Source organism: Pyrgilauda ruficollis, unplaced genomic scaffold, assembly GCF_017590135.1.
Source record: "Pyrgilauda ruficollis isolate IOZ18807 unplaced genomic scaffold, ASM1759013v1 scaffold5, whole genome shotgun sequence".
NCBI lineage: Eukaryota > Metazoa > Chordata > Aves > Passeriformes > Passeridae > Pyrgilauda > Pyrgilauda ruficollis.
In genome coordinates this window covers 3,905,893-3,928,681 of record NW_024526599.1, presented here as the reverse complement: position 1 = coordinate 3,928,681, position 22,789 = coordinate 3,905,893, and the positions used below count along the sequence as shown (strand labels likewise).

The following is a 22,789-nucleotide window of genomic DNA, read 5'->3' as shown; positions in this document are numbered from 1 at the left end:
GTATCAGCACAGGACTGCATTAACTGTTTTGCAGAGCACCTGAGGCAACATTTGCACTGATTTCAGTGATACACAGGAATGTCACTGACACCTACAAAATCCTCCATCAGAACAAAATCTGTTTTTCAGCTCATCACAACTCAAATTCAGAAAAGATATTGTGCTCGTAAGCTAAATATATGGCATTACATTAAAGTCTTATTATAGGCTTAGGCCAACCTCATTACTGTTCAGAGAAGTCTGATTTTAGCACATTTTGACAAGAAGCCTTCCTAATTGGAATGATTGTCAGTCATGGCTCCCTGCTGTTGAAAGCTGGCTTTTATCTTCAGTGTAATAAGGCTGGTTATTTTTTTTTTTTAACTAACTGGAAAATGTAATTATGGAAGTTATAGCATGGATCCAATAATGGTATCTGTCTTGGGGACAGTTTGAGAATCGACACCATATTCTTTGGCAGCATCTATTAAATGAGGGCAACTGGAGTCTCAAATTGATGCAATATTTACAACTGACAAAATAAACCATTTAGAAGTTTTGTTGTGGAATTTTTAGGTTTCACCTACGCTACAAATGTGGCTCAGCCCTACTGCTCTAAGTAATCTCAGAATACATGAAAACCTAAGGCTGGAGCAGCTGTCGAGCAGTGGCAGGGATTCTAATGCTCTCTCTTCTACAGCTCTCTGCTTTAGTAGCCATGTAAGACTCTCCTCCACTTCATTTCTCCAGGATTTTAAATTAAAATGCAAGCCATGAAGAACATAAATGAATCCATCCAAAAACTGACCCACAAGAGCAACTTCTGTACAGAATGATACTTGCGTTTGAACACACCCACTGCAAATCTCAGACTGTGATAAGGCATGAAGAAGCAGGTGTTGTTATTCCAGTCTGCTTTAGCTTTAGAACTGCAGTAGCACAGCTTTGTTAGTTAAATCAGATTGATTACTTAACAGCAAGGTAAGTAAAGGTTTTCTATTCATGTAGTAAGAGCAATTTGTCAGGTGTAACAATGCAACAGTGCTACCAAGTTTTTTAACTGAGAACAACATAACAAGATGGTGGTTAGCCTGAGACAGCCATAGAAACATCCAATTTTGTGACAACAAGCAAATAACCCCTTTATCTTGAAAAAATTATAGTATTTCTGTAACACTCTCACTATTCTCACACTTGTTTTTTGAACTGTTGAACTGTTGTCAGTGTGGGAAGCACAGCCAGCTTAAGCTTGTGCTGCCACCTGAAACAACCACCCTCAGGACACCTCACTCCTCTCGCACTCCCTTCAGCCCCAGCATCTCAAAGGTACCTCACAGTCAGACAGAACAGATTTCCTTTTCACTATGTTCTGCTATGACTTCCATCAGTTTTCCAATTCAATTCACTGTGTGACTGCAAAAACATTTGTGCTGGCCCAAAAGCACGTAAGTATGGAAACAAGAAGCAAAAGTGTGTTTCGCATTGGGGATGGTTTAATCAGCATTACCATTTATGAAATAAATAGGTGTTAGTAGAAACAAATGTGTTACAACACTTCTTACCAAAAATGACAGAAAAGGACGAACGACAGTTAGTTTAGCCCTGAAGACCATGTAAAATAAGAACAACTTACTGGGCAAAAATAGGTGTTTTCTGCTATGTGGTTTGCAACAAGGTTGTTTTCTGCAGACAGAGACATAATAAAAAGCAGTGCATCCCGGGCCTGTTGGCCTACTGTTCCTTCTCGATGGATGAAGGGGATCAGCAGGGAAAAAATGAGGAAATTGGCAGCTCCTTGGTCCTCACTAGTGTGGAAAAACAGTTCTAAAATGGAGGGATCTTTGGCTATTATAGAGCAGAGCTGGTTCAAGAGGACAACCACCTCTGTTTCCACGGTTGGAGTGGTTGTTCCTGAGCAGGAGCTCAGCAACATCATCAAAGGCTTCAAAATGGGCTTGTGATGCAGCAAAGGCTGATGAGACTGGGTTACAAGCATTTCATACATTTTAAGTTGCTCAATTTTTGTCTCATCGGTGAACTCTCGCCGTAGGCTCCAAAGGAAAAGCTTCTCCATGATGTTTTCTGAGACCACAAACTCCAGGATAGGCCCCATCGAGGCATCCTTTGCTTGCTCCTCAATTAATAAGAAAAGCATGTGCTCCACGTAATTCTGGACAGTGCTGGCCTCATCAGGCGAGATTGCCCCATATTTTGCCTGAGTATTTTTCAAAGGATCATGCTTCTCTAAGATTTTCAGAACCTAAAGAGAAACAAAGACAGATCAGTTTTAATGCACTTGAATGCATCATAAAAAGCATGCACAAGGAAAAAAAAATCAAAATTCTTTAACAAAATAAGCATTAAGTCTTTTTATGTTTTCAAATTTAGGAAGTTTGACAGACAAGACCCAAAAGTTTAACATTTGGCATGTACAAGGCAAAAATATACTGCTGCTGTTCACCTTTTTAAATAAGCACCTAAATTTGTCATTTACTCTATTCCTGAAAACCAGGGGTTCTCTTAAATAGGGATAAATAAGTCTTACTTAGTGTTCAGAAACTGAGCTTTCATGATGTTTGAAAGAAGTTTGTCACAGAGGACTGAAATCAAAGGGCCTGTTCTCCAGCCAGAGTAACTGTGCTCAGGAATATCAAAATCATGGGTTGATTTGCAGTAGTAAGAGCAGTAGCAGCCCACAGTGCCGTTCTTTGCTTGACACTTTTTATATGATACCAAGTGGCCACTGATGCCCATATACTCTTGCAACTTTCAGTTTAGTAAGAATAGTCATACCAGTACTTCTAACCCTGAATTACATTCTGCTGTGCATGCAAACAGTAAAGCTCACTGTCTGAAAAAACCCCATTGTCTTTAGCCTTTTTGCCACAAAACCCTAAAGGAACAGTGGCTCCCCTAATATGACACATCACTAGTTAGTAAGGTGAGAAAAGGTGATTCTTGAACGACAGCTCCTCTGACTCTGGAAACACCTTGGAAACACCACCATTTGTCTGGCTGGTTTCCTGGGAGAGCCAAAGAACAATACATGCAGGGAGAAGAACAAGGGAACAAGAACAGCAGCAGAGAAATCAATTTAATCTAAATTGTTAGGTTATTAATATTACTGCAGCAACAAGACCTTATATTATGATGCTCACAGCAAAACATATTTGCTTAAAAGCAATTACAATCCTGATGACATGCAAACAATTTTCAGAATATGCTGAAGTGTATAATCTACATCTATCCATAATAAACAAGAGTGCATACAGCTTTGCACTGTGCATTTAATTTACTTTACAAAGGATAGGCAAGACTTACCCAGCACTAGGAAAAGAAGCACAGAAGTCTGCAACAGGGCGCAAGTCACAATAAATCAATAGGAAAGCCAGTAAGAAGATCTAGACCTTCAATAAGATATTACCATGTCCTACCACTTCCCATTTAGATGCAAATCCAGAGTTGCAAGTGTGATTAGTAAAGGCTAACCATACCTTGAAAGGTCAAATATCTTTGCATTTTAAAAATAGTTCAGTGTCATCTACTACATCCTGCATGAAACGACATTTGTTCCTCAGCAATTCAGGACTATCCCAAAAGAGAGAATGAAGCAAATTTGTATTAATGCAGCTTACTTCAATCAATAAAACTAATTAACATTACCTGTGCCCAATGTGTTCTAAACACTATCATGCATGTTTCTGGGTCAACACCCTGCAGGCTGGGAGCCTGCCTATTTCTGCTGATACTTGTTCCAGAGGACATTATAAAATTTCCACAGGTCAAACCAACTAGGTCATGCTGAATTCCTTTTTAAAATCCTCCAGTGAGCTACAGATGTTCAAGCATCATGGTGAGATTGATACTGTGTCCTGAGCTTTGGTACCCAGAGAAATCTGTTAAAAAGAAAACAAAAAGAAATGTACCACACATGTACCAGTGCACATCACATTATAGCATCTAACAGAAAAGAACATTCTTAAAGAGAATACAAACTTTTCTTCTTTTAAGTCAGTTTGAGGATAGAATTTTTTACAGCATGTTATATGGGATCATCTTAGACTTTTGCGCATGATAATAGCTTATAATGCTCAAACTTTTGAGATTAGTGACTGTAATAAGGTGCTACTGAAATAAACAAGCCAAACAGAAGTTTATGCAATAAACATTTTATGCATATCACTGCATTTTTAGTTTCTCATTATGACACTTTTGCCATCTGACCATGTCTGTTCAGAGTCACTTAGTAACTAATGTTGCATAGACTGCACAGATAAAAAAAAAAAGTAGAGGTTATTTCTCTGGTTTTTTTTAAAATATCTTCCAGTAATAGATATAATTACAAACTCTTAGAAGTGTTCTGCCAGAAACCATATCATAAACAGATGTTGAAAACATCTGTAGAGCACCCTATTCACATAGAAGGGTGCATCTCTATCAATACCAAAGTAAACAAAACCAAACAGCATGAAAGATAAAACCTTCATGTATCTAAATCCAAATAAATTGAGATGTCATATTAAAGGACTATGAGAATAGGATAAAACATTGAAACATTCCATTCATCCATTACTTAATATCCTAGATATCCTAGTTGCACACCTGCAGGGGAAACTTAAAATGAAACAAAAATTGCTATCTTGCAGATATTTGGGAGGCTTAAGAGAACTTAGTATTCCCTCACACACCAGTATCTAAGTCACACAGCTCCCCCCCACCCTTTTTCTTTTTATAAAGTTTACATTTTTATTCTCCTTTTAGCAAACCAACTAGGCATATAATTTATTTCATTTTGGGACCACAGCAAAAAAAAGCCCAAGCAGAAGCGCCCAACAACAAACAGAATTTTTTTGTAGCATAAGCTGCCAAATCCCACACAGCAATTCTTTGCCAGTATAGAAGGGATTTCTCTGTGCATATCTCAAAAGATGAAAATCTTTTCTCTGTAGTGGACATCTCTGCTCCCTGTACGTGTGCTCTGTTTACATTCTTGAAACTGCTAGCACAGGAAAACATCCAGCCTGTCTCAAAAGTAGCAATGACTTTTACCATTTTAAAAGGGTTCAAAAATATACAGGGTACAACTGTTAAGATTTCTGAGGCAAGCAAGGAGGTTATGCACTTCCCTGTGTATCCATATACACACATATTTTCATATATTCAAGATTCTATCTCCATCCTAACCCTGCTTCTCTCGGCATTGCAATGTATTTCCTATGCATTTGCTAAGCACTCTCACACAATACAAGTAACACAATCTAGCCCATCCTTTTTGCAGATAACATATTCCACGTGTGGAGAAGCCAGCACAACCAGCATAAATCCTGCACACTTTATCTGTTTGGGTGACACCACTTCCAGAATGAAGCTGGCATTCCATACAAGCTACTCTCCAGATTATAAACCCCCTGGAATCAGATGCAGTGGAGAGGATTGTGCACAACCAGTAAGAACCAGTTCATGTACTCATTTACTTTAAGGCACCTGCCAGTACACTGCTACTTGTTAAACAGTCCTGTGAAAATGAAATGTATGTACTATTTCTACATTACTGATGCTCCTGCAGAGAATAAACAAGACAAAACAAGACAAAATAAAAAACTATAACCCACAACAAGAATAATCAGAGATCAAAGTAGCAAGTGGATTTGAGAACCCAAGACCCAGGATCTGGGTGCTTTTATCAGGACTTCCTTAAGCAATGATACCACTATACCTTAAACGCACACCTTCTGGCAATGTGTTTGCAACTCTGAGAGCTCAACATTTCTACCAAAAAACACTGGAAAAACATGATGCATGCCTACACACCATTTAGAAAAAGCCTGCTCTAAGTACTTTCCCTAATACCACAGCTGATAATCATAGGAATCTTTAACTGACATATACTTACTTCACTTCCTGCCGGTTCCTCTTTGCCAGCATCTCCTGCAAACAGAAATCTTTCCATGTTGGTAAAGTCCAGCAGACTCCTCCAGGGAAAAGCGTCCTTCACTTTACAACCCTCATTCACCCTTTTAGCAGATCTCTACCATGCATGAAACAAGCAGCTTTGGAAAAACTAATATGATAATGTAATTAAAGATGGTATCGGAAGGTGAAGTAAGAGAAGTTAATTAACAAAGCAGAGACAATTTATGAGTTCCTTCATTGGACAACTTAGAGGTTGTTTCAATGTAGCCATTGCATTTGTTTAAGAATTTAACTGAAACTAATATTACACATCTACCTATCACATGACAAATTCCATTAGCAGCACAGAATCAGAAACTTCACATCAGTCTCCAGTACTTGTGATAAAAACAACAAAGGAGACTATGGCTATCTTCACAAATTCTGATAAAAATCAGTGCTGTAAGACTCTCCAGATGTAGACAGTTCAAGCACACAGCAGACAAAAACAGCATGCCAAGAGGAACACAGGACTGCCACAACATGGCTCCCTCCACATCTTTCTGCTTGCCACCAGCCTCCACCCAAGGCTGGTGTTACTGCTGCACCTAGGGTTGGGGTTAGGGTTAGGCCTAGGCTTAGGGTTCAGAAAACCACAAATCTAAAAGTAACAAGACACCACTGCAGACTGAAATGCGCAATTACATTTCTATGTTCAATTCAATTCCCATAAGGAATAAAATATTTCCAGTTTCAAAAGCGTCTTGGGATGCTGGGATTTCCTTAGTAATACAAAACACTAATATATTGTGTAGGCTTTAAAGACTTCAAACTCTGTAATAGTGTTTCAAAAAGCTTTTGACAACTTAAGTGGTCACAGAATAGGTCCTAAAAACAGCATCCCTATTTTAAAACGGTAATTGAATTGGATGAGAAAATATCTTGTAAGATACACTTCAATCTAACAACATGCTGTAGTTATAGCAGTAGCAGACAGACTACATTCATTGTAAGCAGATTTTGTTACTCTATTAGGTTTTCTTTATTATACTGCAAGACCAAATGTGCAACACTAAATGTAACATCATATCATTCCCTGTGAATTAAATCTCACTTCAATTAAAGAAGACAAATAACCTGACCAGAATGAGTCCAAAGGTGAGGAAGTAAATTAATTTATAAAATACCAATTCAATGAGGAAAAAGTAGATGTGAACTCAGGGGCCACGAAGAACAAAAGTAACCATTTATTTTATTCAGTTCATTATTAAAATTTTACAATAATTTCGCCTTTTGTCTCTGCTAAATCCTGATCAAGTTATTTCTCCACCATTTGATAACCCTGACAAGTGTGAATATATCTCTCATGCAGTCCATTTGAAATTCTACTTCCAAAAGCCTCTGCTCAGTTTAATACTTGGACTCTGCCATACAGTAAGAGAACCTTCTTCGCAGGTAGATCTTTCATATCTTATCTAGCAGTTGTTTAACCCTATCACAAGGTCAAGTCCACTTACATATGCCTTCTAGAGCTATTTCAAAAAGCTTTAGTACAACTCAGCCTATTTCCAGTTGACAAAACACAGCAGTCCACAAAACTCAGTCATTGGACTCAAGGGAGGATATCTAAGTTCAGTTTTCCTTCAGAAACCTGAAGCCATCAGCTCTTTTCATACAGCTGATTACAGGGCTGAACACCTTAATCAAAACAAGTACTTATTTTACTGCAAAGTACTCTAGGAAAAACAGCCTAGTAGAGAATCCCTTGTGAAGTCTTCTCACAGTGAAGTGTTTCTTCGCAAAAACTTCACTTTTGCATTAAAAAAAAAAAAAAAAAAAAACCAGCACAGAAGTTTTCAGGATTGGGGTTTCCCAGGCAATGCATAGCAAAGCCAAAAGATATACAGCCTAGTACAGTAAAGAAGGCATAAAATATGCTGCAAGGCTGTGCAATTTATCATGGTTGTCTTCTGTTGAGACATTAAGATGCCATGCTCAACAACTCACAAACACAAGCAAACCTCTGTTATCAGATACTGCACTTTTGCTCTCTACAGGCCAAAGCTTTCCGCCCTGTCGGTCCAGGTACACAACCGGCAACAGAGAAGCCTCAATGGCAGTGAAAGAAATAGCATATATCAAAACTTTTTCATGGATCAGTATAGCATAAAGGGGCTTGAAATTAGACCACTTCAAAAAAGCAGAGGGAAATTATACCCTCTTGCTTTTAGCTATGCAATCACACTTCTGCAGTCTCTGCTAAGTGGATGAGAGAAGGTAGGAGAAAAATGAGTGTCAAATTTTAGCATGCCTCAACTTAGTTTCAACTTAAAAACGACTCGTTCAGGATTTGTTTACTTTTGATTGAAAAGAAAGCCTTCTGCATGAATTAGTCAGATTTTCTTTAGGGACTATGATCAGGGAGAGGGTTTAAATCTTATTAACAATTGTACTTCAAAGGAAGACATCAATCCTTTCAAAGAAAAGGATTCATAGTGCTTGAGGCAAAGTTTTGCTGCAAAAGCAAAGCCCGTGAAAACAGTAACATCCCCACCCCTAATGATCCTATACAATCACCACAACAGCGCAGAAGGATTACAGGTTGTTCACTGGAGAGCAGTAGGTCTGTTGTAGGCAACTGCTACAACAACACTGTCAGTGGTTAAAGTCACTGCATCAAGGAATCCTCATTTTCATTAAGTCCTACTCATCTTCAGAAGCTCTACTAGCAAGAAAGCTGAAGCAGATTACTAGAGGAATCATTTAAACTATAAGAAAAATTATCTGCCTTCTACACTTGTCCTTTCATATTTCAGTGGTGCAGTCCCAATTTATCCAGTCCTTTGTCCACCTCAAGCAAACATTTCACATTTAGGCAGCTTTCCTCAATCCAGCTTTTCTACCCAATATTTGCAAACATGCTAAGCCTTCCATGTGTAGGTGGGACAAGATGTTTTACACTGATAAAGCTATCTGCTTAAAAGCCTAACAGAGAATGAGACACCACAAATTTTAAAGGAATGTAGTTAATCAAAGTATCAATCTGCTCTCATCAAGCACAATTTAATCCAACCTGCTAACATGAAAGTAAGAATGTCTTGTGCCTTGTCCCCACAGAGACTGCCTAACGATCTCTCTCATGAGGGAAACTACACACAGTATGTTTTATAATGAGACAAAAAATCTTCCTGTCCCATCCACAGTCAGCCTGCTTCAGTTAAAAACCACAATTCATCTTTTATCAAATGTCTTGGGAGCTACACTACTCACATATTTATTGTAGATTCCCATTAGCTCAATCGGACTAGCACTAAGCTCTTCATGTGATCTGTATAATCCTACGGTATTATACGTTAGGAGGTCCAGGTTCCAGCATTAAATAACTCCATGGTTCTCCAGACATATCAAGAGGCAATTCCCCCACAGCAAGCAAGAAAACAAAAGTGACAGTCCAAGGCCCAGCTGACAGCCCCAGGCCAGCAGTGCTACAGTGGCATAAACAGGCTTGCTTCAAGGGCAAGCAACAGGAAAAACTCCCACTGGCCTGCAGCCTATGCACTGGCACACAGGCTAAGCCATATCCCAAGCCTCAGAGACTCCTGCTGCATGGGGCAGCCAAAATGAAAGAACAGAGATGCCAGTTAGGCAGTAGGTTCCAAAATGCATTGATGGGTTAGGCTGAAATTACACACAGTGTACCCAGCAAAGATGGTTCACCAAAGGTTGATTACCAAAATAGAGAAATGGCACTGACTGCTCAAGAAAACAAGAATTAAGCAACATAGAATACCTGACAGAGACCTTGACCTGCTCAGGAAACGCCTGATTTACCTGTTACACCACAAGGTATGCTCATCTACCACACTCATTTGCACATAGGCAATTTCATTGGAACTTGAGAGCATACAATTACTGAAGCTATGTTTGCAAAGTCCCAGGAGGAATGAACTACACATTCATATCCCTAGGTCATAATTCTGAAGCTAGAGAAAGAAAAAAAAAAATGGTTGTTATTCTAATGGTATGACTTGATCCTTTTTATGAGAGATAAAGAATATAATAAACCTGTTTCTCCGTTGTATTTTATGTCCTCACACTTAGCCTACTACAGAAAGGCAACAACTCAGTAACAATTAGTAGTTCAAAACACAGATTACATTGGTTAAAAACATAATAATAAAATAGCAGCTAAGGTTCTTAAAATCCAAGATAGATACCTTTCTATTCCCAACAGCACTGTGGCACAATATGACTGAGATGTCTAGTCTGCTACTAGACAAAAGGATATCAAAACTGAACTTTAAAAAAAGGCCTTCAAAATAGCAGTTCAGAAAAGCTCTTTTCTACCTACACACATGCAGATGTCACTGAAATGAAATCAGTTCAAAGGCTTTAGCTTTGCTGGTTCATTCCCACATCACCAACAAAATTGATGGTCCCAGAAAAGACTGCTTCCACACAAAACCAAGTCATAAAAATGTCCAAGGCCCACAGATGAAAACATTTGGTGTGGTACTGTGTGAGACAGACACTACAAGCAAAACAAACCTCAGTTTAAAACTTTGTACTGCAAATGTTTCCATATTGGGTTTCAAAGAGAAACAAAACGACTCCAGAGAGAACAGCACACTTCACTGAGCGAAAGAATCTACTTTCCATTATTTCACGTACAGTGAATTACAAATATCCCATGCTATGTCAAGACTAGTCATTTTTTGCCATAATTGAAATGAAATATTGCTAAAAAGTTGTTGTCAAAGTCTTCATCTTTACTGAGAATCTGTACAGGGTTTATTTCAAAATTCGTCACTATCCAGGAATGGGAGGGAGTAACACATCAGAAAGCATGCATTTGACAAAACCTACTTTATGTTCTGATTATGCTGGTGGAAGAAAAAAATCAAAGTGACCCATTCACTCTGTGCATCAATTTTGCTTTCCAAGATAATTCTGACACCTGTGTGACACAAACCCAGCTCCAACATGCTTGTAATTTAGACAAAACACATGCTTCCTGAAGTTGTGATGCTGGAGTGATGAAACATTTTTTGTTGTTTAGATTGTTTTTGAGAAAGGTGAAACAGTTTCTGTAGCTAAAATTATAAAATAAATTCATAGGAAATTATTAAGTTGCCTTTCTAGAAAGCCTCCCTGACAGAAAGATGAATGAGACCAGCAAAGCAGTAGAAGGCTCTGTACTCTGAAGATTTAACACTATTTTCAGAACACTAGCATACACAACAGGAAATACTACCTTCCCAAGAGAAAGATGGTCTAGAAAAATGTTATCAATACACCTGTAATTATCATATGTAGATTACAGAAAACAAGATTAAGCTATATATTTTATGACTACAGCAATAATATGTAAGACACTTTTTCAAGTGATTTGTACAGCATGTCAAATTACTCATTATAATAAGCATAAGAAGTCCAAGAATAATGTTCTCAAGTGTACAAAGTGGCATTAAAGAAGACGTGTGTGCTTTCAGCACTAATCACAATGAAATGCAAATACACATATATTACAAACATTCTGTGTTTCACGATAGAGAAAACACAATCTTTTTTTTTAATTTCCACACTCTGAGGTGATTCTGCAGGTTCTAAATATAGTCCAAACGCAAGAATCAGCAGTAAAACACCATTAAGACTACCCTGATTATATGACCAATAAATAAAGAAACCAAACAACAAGCTTCGCAGGAGGATTGTTGCCAAGTATGCACTGAGAAAATAACTTCCACTCTGCAGATAGAACTGCTCTCTTGCTCACACGCACATGATAATTCTCTTTATGTTCCTCTTTCAAACTAAAAGTACCAGAAAAGGACAGAATATTCCATAAAATCAAAACTGTTATGTATAGAATCATTATTGCATAGTTGTTAACATAATACTTCATCTATAAGCATATTTATTTCTCCTCCCAAAACTTCATTCACAATACAAAGTTCTATTTTTCCTGGAAAAAATCAGTTTATAACTCTATCTAAATTTAAGTAGCTATAACACAGTAAGACCCTTCTATACCTCTCAATATGTTCATTATAGTACATGGACTATAATAATTGACTAGATAACTTGAATCTGTCATTTATCTTCTGTACACAGAAGATAAAAACTACTCATTTTAGAGATAATTAGCACCCCAAGCTACTTATCCACCAAGTCAACATTATTTCCTAGACTCTGAAATGATAACATGTTAGTGACATGATGAACTAATGAACAAAGAGCAAAAGCACCTTGTTACAGAGCTTCAGGACAACTGTTTCAGTGCACTGTAGGATGGCAGAAGCCCATCACAAATTGCCCCTCAAACTTAGTCAACTTAATGAGCTACTAAAATCTGAAAGGTTATTTTCTTATCTCCCCCTATGTACACCTATCACCTCATACTAGGCAGGCCTTGTGGCAAAATGTTACATTCAGTGGATTGATACTTTTAAACATAAATGTATTTTGTCAGCTTTCTTTCCTTCTTTAATAGAAAGACAGAAACAACCGAACTCTGCGAACCAGTATTGTTTGCATCAGACATTTCCAATTTAGCTTGGAGAAAGCTCCAGAAGCTAGTGAACTTCCTTTGTCCTAAATTATGTTCATGTTTGACAAAGAGAAAGCCCCTTCCAAAATTCTTTTTATGACTTGCAGTTGTCAAACTTGGAAAACCACTGTTTAAGATGAGACACACAAATCATTATATCTCACTGTACACTGAAGAACAAAGGGGTGGAAGAATAAAAAGGGGGGGGGAATTGCAAAATGAACACTTCCTTACAAAATCCTATCCTACCTCTCCAGCTCCCCGTTCCCAATGCACAAAACCCCAGATATTCATGTCACAGGAAACTGCACAGAAACACTGCTCTCCCTCTCCCTTTCCATTCCAACTCAGAGAAGACAAGCAGAAGTTGAAGATTCATGTTATATTAATGCCTATAACAACAACACGAACCTCAATAAAATAAAACATCTGTGAGCACAGTTCCATGGAAAAGCAGCCTCACCCCCTGCAGTGACACTCTTATTTAAAAGCATTAGTACAGATTTGCATGGTGGGTGGACTTTGGCAGACTACAGATTTCTATATGTAGGTTAAATTTTTTGCTTTTAATACACAGGGTAGTAAACAAGAAAAACCAAAATTGAGTGTTGGCATTTTTATGATGTTTAGTGCATAAAAAGCTAGATCAAAGAAAAATCTACATGTTATTTATATTTCCATTTCCATTTAGCTACATTGCATTTTATACAGGTGGTAGATGTTTTTCCCTTGAAGCTTCTCCAGCTTTCCTAGGAACAAAATTATTTGTGTCATGTAAACAGTGTTAAGTTTTTCATTACGCAGAATGCAAATTAATTCTGCATCTCTGATCTCCAAACACAAGGCTACTCTACTATGAAAATATTTTACACTCTTACACCACCTAGTCTTCTGCAACTGAAAACTGAATATCATTACAGCATGTCCCATTCCTGTGAATGCCTTTCCCTGGATAATGGAATATACGAATGCACTGGCCAAAAAAAACATATACAGTCTATACAACACCTGTCTCAGACATGTGGCCAGCATGCAAAAAAAGTGATAAAGAATCAGAGGAACAATTGAAAAAAAATATTGAGGTAATCTGACACTTTGATAGCAATTCTTTATAATTTGTTTTCATTCTTGCCTTTGAACCTTTGAGAAACACAAACAGAAATACAGGTGTCATTCTAGTCCAGGAAGGAATGCAGATAAACTAGCAACTGTCACACCCTGAAGAGTAAAAGAAGGCAAATAACCTAACAAACTGCAAATGAAAACTATTCATCTGATAAAAGGAGTGCTCTGAGAAACACAGAACCTCACAAATGTATCTACTAAAAGGTGAAGCAAGTATCAGATTCAAGTAAAAATACAACCTAATTACTATTTAAACTTTTTAACACTTGGAATGACCAGTATTGAAAGCCTAGTAAATAGGAGGGTTGGATGTCAGCCGTGGCAGGAATGCTTTTCAGCATAGATAACCCAAAGTCAAACCACAGCCTCTCCCATCTAATTTTGTAACACCTATGGAGGCTTCCACTGGCGTGGGAAAGAACAGGTTCCACCCATCACCAGGTTGTTCATTCCTGCCTGCAGCAATTCTGAAAGTGGGGAGTGTCTGTGTGTGTCTTGGGGAACCCTGCAGCTTCTCACCTCCACTTCTGTCCTTCCGTGTAAGGCTGACAGAACTGTAGAAGCTACAGTATCCTGTCAGATCTGACACACCAGTCCTCAGAGAGCTCCCAAGTTGAAGACAGAAGCAGTTCAAAGAGGCAGGAGAAAGTCTGTTTGCATGCACAGACCTTGAACAGCTGTCAGCTGTAACCACAGCACACTCGGAAGTGAGACCTCCAACTTTATTCCTGAGGACACCGTTCTTGACACTGAATTTAAACATTTATTATTATTTTTCCAACCTCTGAATTGTAGGAAGCATATGTCAAACCAATTTTTTGTTTTGATGCATCAGTTAAGAAAGTACTTTAGAATATGCAAAACTGTTACATCATTCACCAGCTATCCCTCTGCTAAAACAAAACTCACAGTATTTCTACTGTCACCACGTACACTGCCATCTCCATTCTGTTTTATCTTCACCTTGCTCCACAGGTAACATTATACTTTCACAGTAATTCATGCCACAGGCACTGCAATAATAAAGCCCTACCCTACTGTTTCAGAACTGTCAGGTAGTTCAGACATCCCTACTGTTCTCAAGCAGACTTTCTCTCTGAAAGACATGACCCTCAGTCCTGAGAGTCACAGAATGTCCCAGGAAGCCCTCCGGTGACTTTATGAAGTATTTGCATACAACCAAGTGTCTGTGCTGAAAAAACTAACTGAAAATAAATGGTGTTCCTAGTAAGTCGGCACAAAACCAAATATATATGACTAATGACAAATTAATGAAGGATAGAAGAAAACCCTGCCCTTGTGAGACTACACCTGGAATACTGCACCCAGGTCTGCCGACCTCAGCACAAGATAGATGTGGACCTGTTAGGACAAGTCCAGAGGAGAGCCATAAAGATGACCTGAAGGCTGGAGCACCTCTTGACAAAGACAGTCTGAGAGAGCTGGGACTGTTCAGCAAAGAGAAGGCTCCAGGAAGACCTTGCTAAAGCTTTCCAGTACTTTAAGGGGGCTTACAAAAAGAAGGGAGAGCAATTTTTTACATGGACAGACAGTGACGAGACAAGGGGAGATGTGTTTGAACTACAAGAGGAGGTGTTTAGATCAGGCGACAGGAAGTAGCTCTTTACTCAGAGGGCAGTGAGACAGTGGAACAGGCTGCCCAGAGAAGCTGTGGATGCCCAATCCCTGAAGTACTAAAGGCCAAGTAAGACCCTGAGAAACCTTGTCTAGTGAAAAGTGTCCCTGCCCATGGTGGCAGGACTGAAACTGGATAATCTTTATTGTTCCTTCCAACCTAAGCCATTCTATGATCCTATGAACGCCTCTCTTCAGGAGTGCCAGAACCAAAGCCACATACAGCTGCAATTATGGACACCACAACAATCAGCCTAATTGGAAAGAATCAGTCCTCAAAGTTGCCAACACTAAAATTAAAACCACTGGATTCCATGTGTACAGGTGGGGTTGTGGCAATGCCCCTCAATCCTCTAACTCAGTAGGACTAGGAGACAAACCTGTGGTTTTCTCTAAATAGGGGAAAAAACTGAGTTTTCTCTGTGACAATGTATCTACCTATCACCTGACCATCACGAAGATCAACACAGAAAATACAACATGGTACTGCGAAGGATGACTACTAGTACAGTCCATCTACGCCCAAAAGGAGCCAACAGGGTCTGTGCTCCTGAGAGGGCAGCAGCTGTTGCTATTAAAATACACTGCTGGCAGCCCTCAGCAGACTACTGAGGTTTAAATATCAGGAGGTTTAAATATCAGTTTAACACACTATGGCAAGAAAGGAGATTCCCCTTGCACCCTAGCAACCATTTAAACAGATTCTGTCATGATAGGCCCTATGTATCTGAAATACTGCTTTAATGCTGCTCTAGAAAGAGATGCAAACATTAAAAAATTCAACCTGAGAATGCTTGCATAAATTTTTCAAAATAAAAGACCACATGGAAGCAAACCTGAACTAAATCAGCTTACAAGTGGAATGACTGAGTTTTGCAGCCTTGGACATCAGAATCACTCCTGCTCACTCCCAGTCAGTGAATCTTACCAACATTTATTGAGAAACCTTCAAAGCTGGAAAGTTTCTAGAATAACTTAACGAGTTTCTTTAGACTTAGGCAATGCTATATGAGCAACTTGCTGGGGAAAAGCATCAAAACTGGTCTTGCTAGAATAATTACTTCAAATGTGTTCAATTTTTGTTTACTTGCTCTCAAAAATATGCAGGGCACAAAACGATCATCACGAGCTGCAATGGTAACTGCTTCCATACAAGAGCTCAAGCCACAAGACTTTACTCCTTTACTTTTCTCCTGCAATTCTCTTCCCTTTACATGGGCCTGAGGTAAATTACTCAGCTCAGTTTCTCCCTTAATACAAGGGCCACAGACTTTTGGAGAGCTCGGATTATTATTAAAGCAGCAAGTCAATATTATTCAGTTGACTGTCTGGCCATTTACCTGTCCCAAAAACTCTCAGAATCCCTATGCACCACACTCTTAGACTTACAGACTACACACTTAGACTTAAAGCCCATCACAAACTCCTATTTGGCAAAGCACTTCTAAAGCCAGAGCCTACAAGTAATGAATTCTCATCTTACATTCATTTCCATATTTTGGCATCATGCAGAAAAGACACAATCAAGGCCCCCTAAATGAAGAAAAAAAAAAAATACATGAAGTGTTTCAGAACACCAGTGGGAGAATTTCATGCAATGCATGGCTATTATTAGATTGCTATTTTGCTTAGCAGATCAGAGGGTATAATCGGCAGATAATGCAGCCCTGATTTGCGAAGCACAGCCTTATTAAAGGCTAATGAGATAAATGAGTTAAAATTTACATTTTGCTCCACTGATAAGGTTCATTGGCACACTTAACTCCAACACCATGGTTTGAATATTAAACCCACTTATTAATGTCTAGTAAAGCTAATTATAATGCTGAGTGGCATTAAACTATAATAACCAAGCAGGATGTTAGAATCACATCCTTTAGTATTACTTAGCCCTGAAGTAAGTGTTCTGCACCTGGAAATAAACACCTGTTGAGGTCATGCTGTGAGAAAGCACAAGCCTTCTGTGCCTTTTTCCTGATCCTTCTGAGAGCCCAAAGCCCTGTTCTTCTAACAATGGATGTTAGAAGAAGCAACATCAACATAAATGTCACTCATTACTATGATTTCAACAGTGTCTGTCTGTCTTACTGCAGTAACAACAAAGATTAAGTGACAAATATTTTTAACCTACAATATATTAAATTACACTTGACATATACTCTGTAATTCTTAACAGAAAAATAAAGCACTGAGATACTAACAAAATTAACAACAAAACCCTGGAAACCATACCTTCGTTTTTTCTCATCCTTTTGCACTATCTTCCATTGAAACTACAAATATAACTATAAAAACACCTCAATTTACTGGAAAAGATACTGGAAATACACTTTAGACGTTACACTAGTCTATGTATTTCTCTGCCGCAACTACTTACGCATTTAAATGGACAACAATTATTTTTAAGGATAACAAAAGAAGACAAGGGCCATAATATTCTTTCCCTTTTAATCTCCACAATGTATTTGTCCTGGGACAGCAATGGAAAGAAGATGAGATGGGATAATTAAGTGCCAGCTATCAACACTATCCAGTGTGAGGACTCACACGTGCCAGTCCAAAAACAATTTGCAGTCAGCACAAGTGTGAGATACACAGTTCCTCTGGGATCTCCCCATCCCAACACAAGAGAGGTACCAGCTCTCCTTTCTCTAGGAGAGTCATATACAGGACTGCACAACAGCCATCATTACATTTTCAAAGTAGAATATAAAGAATGACAACAAAAAGCCTAAAAGCACTACTGAAAAGCAGACATTCATTACACACGAAAAAAGGCACTGCAGAACAATTAGATTTTTTTCTTCTGTGGGGAAAAGTGAAAAGGCACTTGCACTGTGACAGTAAAAGAAACTAGCTGAGCAAATCATGTGTGAAGCATTAACTACAACTGCTTTTTTGAACACACTTTTGTTCCTTTCAATTTATCACCCAATTTAAACATTTAGCTTGTAACACAATCCATTCCACTTTCCTCAGCCCAACTTTAAAATAGAGGCATGCCATATTTCAGCAGTAGAAGCAAAGAAATGCTGTGGAGGTCAGAAAGAAAAGATTCGGTGCAGCATTCCACTGCATCCCTGCTTGCAGGAAGCTGTGGGTTCCTGCATTCCCTGCATCCCTGCATCCCCAAGCTGTGCTGCAGCTGGGGAAAAAAAGAAAAAGGAAAAAAAAGAGAGCAGTCTACTTCAGTGGTAGATTCAAGATGCCACAAGCTCACCAAGCCAGCTGAGCCTCCACCAGAGCCCATTAGTATGAGTTATGCCAAGGGAACACACACCCTGTCCCCCTCCCTCCCGTTCTGCCATGCTCTTCTCGTGGGTCCTACGGCACACACCAGGTCCTGAAGCCAAATCCAGAAAAGATTGTTGGTTGAGGGCTCAAAGTATCCCTCACAGAAATGTGTCCTGAAAATGGATACTTGTGACTTTTAAAATGCAGAACCATCGAGTCTCTTTCCCTAAGGGAAAACCCTGCCAGCCTGGTGCCACAGGAGCAACTCTACACACGTTCTTCCCACAGAGCAGAAAGTGCCTCTGAAGTCTTTTTCTTCCAGTACACTGTACTAGATGTGGCTTTTCCCAAGCCATTTTATGAGTATGGTTTGTTTACTAAAAGCATAATCAGAGAAGCTCCTCCAATTACTATTTCAACTGCGTTAATACTTGGTAGGCATTCTGAATCTAAATGTTTCAGTACTTCTCTGCATCTACAATCAAGAGATACACCTAAAGCACACTATATTTTTAAAGAAGAGACAGCCAACAGCATAGTATTCCCACAGGCAGGCTTGTCAGGAAAAGATATGTGGTAAATAATTAATTTTCCTAGGTTAACTTCAGTTCCAGACTAGCATTTGTGAGCATCAGTGCCATGGAAAGGCAACTAATAACTCTAGTTTGTATTCTTGTCCAGTAAGGAGTTTTGCCTTATGTGCAAGCACTGACAGTGAAAGTTTTATCATCTCAGGGACAGAAAAAGTAAAGAACACATACAAGTCCAGTAAAATCTCTTCTGCAAAATTCAAAGGAACCAGAAGTCTTTGCTTGGCTACTACTGTTTTTTAAATTATTTCCTTCTTTGAGAGACAATGGGCCAAACACAGATAGATGCTGAGTGTCAGACTGCAGCACACAGAAACCTCCAGTATAATCCACCCTACAAATAATTAAAGACATCGTTCACTGCTTACTATGCTTTCTTTTAGTGCATTACAGATGTTTGGCAGGAAGGGTGGGGACTGTTCTAAATACAGGGAAAGGGCAGCACATTTCTGACAAATCTTTTTAAAACTGATTCTAAGCTTAGCAGTTTAATACATCGAGGTTTCAGAAAGTTCATAAAATGTTACAAATGCTACCAGTGTACATTCAGTATTCATGGCATGAAGTGACTGAGCTTTTGCATAAACTATCAACTGTGATCTAATTCTTTTTCCACTTCTATTTGATGCCTCAAAGGTGCTAGCAGATCATAACAAACAATAGTTCACAGAATCAGGAATAAGTTGGCAATAAAGAGAAGATTTTGAAGAAGGCAGTTCATTTTCCCTGGAAATGATTCATAAAAATGGACTAAAAAATCTAAAAAACTATTTAAGAAACAAACTTCACTAACATATCATTTCTGCAATAATTTTCAAACAAACTAGGTGTTTCTTAACTAATTCCAGACCTGCTGGTACCCACAGAGGGAATGGAAAAGCCTCAGGCTTAGCTTTCTCTTCAAGTCAGGGAACTCAGTCTAATGCTCTTGAAACTTTTCTTCCAAGTTTGATTTTATTTCTTGTGCTCCTAAACTGCCTTGACTGTGTGATCAGGAGCAAAGTTCATGGACCTCAAGATCTTATTTCCTATCATTTCAGTCAGCTGAATTTTTGGAGGATCAGAATAGAGTTATATATTTCTTTATAACAGAGCTGCATTACAACCATGACAAAGAAATGGGAGAAATGTTCTGCTCTGTTCGTTACAATCAATAGATTATGCAGCTCAGTCACAAAGCAGAAGGAATTATGAAAAAGAAAGTAATCTTTAAACCATTAATATTGCCAGAACAACTTTTCTTTCAGATATGCAGACTCCCACCTCCCAGACACAGCTAATAATGTCAGAAGCTCTGAGATTCATACGGTCAGAATGACTAATATTTACATTAAGCAAATGTATTACCATAGTAACATAGACACCACAGAGCTATCTACCTGCCACAGCTCTCTAAATTATTTAGCATGCCAATACTACAGTGACACTGTGTAAATGATCACATTCATTAAGAGCAGAGTATGTGCTGAAAAACTGAGTGTTAGACAGCCATATTTATTGCTAGGAAAAAAACAACAGCACCAGTGTTCAGAAAAAAAACAAAAAAAAAACAAAAACAGAGAGTATAGAGGAAGGCTCCAACCTGAAGCAGAACAAGACACCTTTAAAATCTTCATCTGAAAAACATGTTCACATCTGCATCCCTGTCCAAAGCAACACAAACAATAATCTCACTTATGGGACATAAGGCTGACCCACTGTGACCAGAACAAATTGGGAACTGAGTAAGGTTCCAAACCACATTTTTGGAGTAGTCATCAAACTTGCTTAATTTGCATTTTTTATTGCCAAAATATTATTCTACGTTGTGGAATTGCAAAAGCCAGTGCACAGAAAATAGAAATAACTACAACACACCCTCAGAACATGGTTATTCCTCAACAGTCAACAGATTTATGTTGAGGAGAGAGGTGCAATACTTTGGATGATGGTCTGCCACTTTTTGAAGTAGTAGATGATGGCAGGGATCTGAGTGGTTTGTGTTAAGCCACTATCCTCATCCTGAGTTAAAGCTTTTGGAAACCTCAACCACTTTCCCCTCATCACATGCAATGGCAGAATCAATGACAAGTGGAGAAAACAAAGGACAGCTCAGGTCAACTCTTGCAACCAGATGGATTTCTTCCTAATTTTTATCAGCTATAGCCCCTTCTTTTGTTGGACACAAATAACGTTTTTTTCACATTTCTCTTTGAATTCAAAATAACAAAGAAACCCCCTAAGAAGTATAGCACAAAAGATCCAGGCACAAAATTAACCCAGCCCAGCTCCAATCAATTCCTATTCTCTCTGAATTTTTTAGTTCTTCATAAGCTCAATTTACAGTATGTCAACACAAGAGAAAGCTTTAAATAATTTCTTCTACTACATTTTTATGAAAGTAAGTCTGGCATACACCCATCTCTTATTATTAATTTGTACTAAAATGCCACAAAGTCCAATTTCAAGACATTTTCATGGCACTAGTAATAACCAAATCAAATCTCAACCCAATAGATGACTGTAACAGAGATTCATGTAGAATTTGATCTTCAGAGACAGAATTTTCAAAACAATTAAGTGTTTCAAACATGCTCTTCTCCAGAGAGAATACTGCTTACCTAACAAGAGTCTGCTTTTCTTAAGCAAGTTGCTTTAATTAAGAATTGTTCAAGAACTGACTTGATCCTCCACAGAAAGTCCAGAAAGTACAGAGACCCTGTACTAAAAGCAGTTTTAGAAAGCAGCCTCATGGAACCCAACAGCCAGACCAGTGAAGGTACCTCAAATATTGGTGCTGGAGAGCACAGGTGTGATGAAGAACACCTAAAGGTTTACTACTTACAGAGGTCAGGTCGTCTCCAAAAGTTCTTAAGTTGTGAACTTCTGTTTGGAGTCTTCACTCAGTATCCCATTTGAGATGGTGAATTTAACAGAATGTCTGCTGGTTTTAGAGAAATGTCTGTGAAGGATGAATACTGCTCTTACGACTGTCAAAATATAAAGGATCATATGAGAAGCAACTGACTAGTGGACTAATTAGCAGTAAGGAATAGAATTATGCAAAGCCTCCAGATTCCAGGCAGAGCTATCAATTACATTTACGTGTTACAAATCACCTTGCTGATGAAGTGCAAGCTGGAAATAGGAAGTCACCTTGAAGTATTCAGCACCTTAAAGCACATTTGTAATGGAGCCTGAGGGGATATCTGCTTTGTTGCTGGAATAATTTAAAATGTGCACTAATACTTGAAATGATTCCATGACAATTGAGCATTCAGCTAAAGTGGCTGAGATAAGCCTTGACAATTCTAGATAAGAAACGTTAAGCAATTAATAGAGGTATCCAAACACTAACCTTTAAATCCACTTAGGCTGAATTTTCTCTTGCAACTCCTATCTTTGAAGCTTTTAACTGAGTGCACTAGCAAAGTCAGTCCTGCTACATAAACCACAACTAATTCTGAACACAAACCCTGTGTTTTATTTTCAAGCCAACAGTGAGTAGATGAACCCAAAAAGCAACAGAACACAAAAATAGTGGCTGAATTTCATTAGGTTTGGCTCAGCATCACTACAACAGAATCCAAATTGCTTTCTACAGAGCAATACAAGTAGCAGCAACACAAAGCACTCAGCTCCAAAGGAGTCCTTCATGTATCAGATGTGGTACCATTCACAAACTAAGTCTACGTTTCTGCATGTTGCTAGATAATGTCCCCTCACCAGCAGGGCAGTACAAAAAGCAGAAAAGGCCTTGGCTCTAAGTCCTGCTCAGCAATAACAGAATCATCTCTATTATCAT

At 38.6% G+C, this 22,789-nt stretch overlaps 1 protein-coding gene across 2 annotated transcripts in view; it reads right to left on the bottom strand.

Annotated features, from left to right (window-relative positions):
* Window positions 1–22,789, bottom strand: part of FHIP1A (FHF complex subunit HOOK interacting protein 1A) — a 79,147-nt gene that overhangs the window by 30,857 nt on the left and 25,501 nt on the right. For both annotated transcript variants that reach the window (XM_041480104.1, XM_041480105.1), the window contains 2 exons: window positions 3,643–3,875; window positions 1,613–2,239 (listed from right to left, as the gene is read on the bottom strand). In XM_041480104.1, coding sequence (XP_041336038.1) covers window positions 1,613–2,239; window positions 3,643–3,744 — 729 coding nt within the window. In that variant the 5' untranslated portion in view covers window positions 3,745–3,875. The remainder of the gene's footprint in view (window positions 1–1,612; window positions 2,240–3,642; window positions 3,876–22,789) is intronic.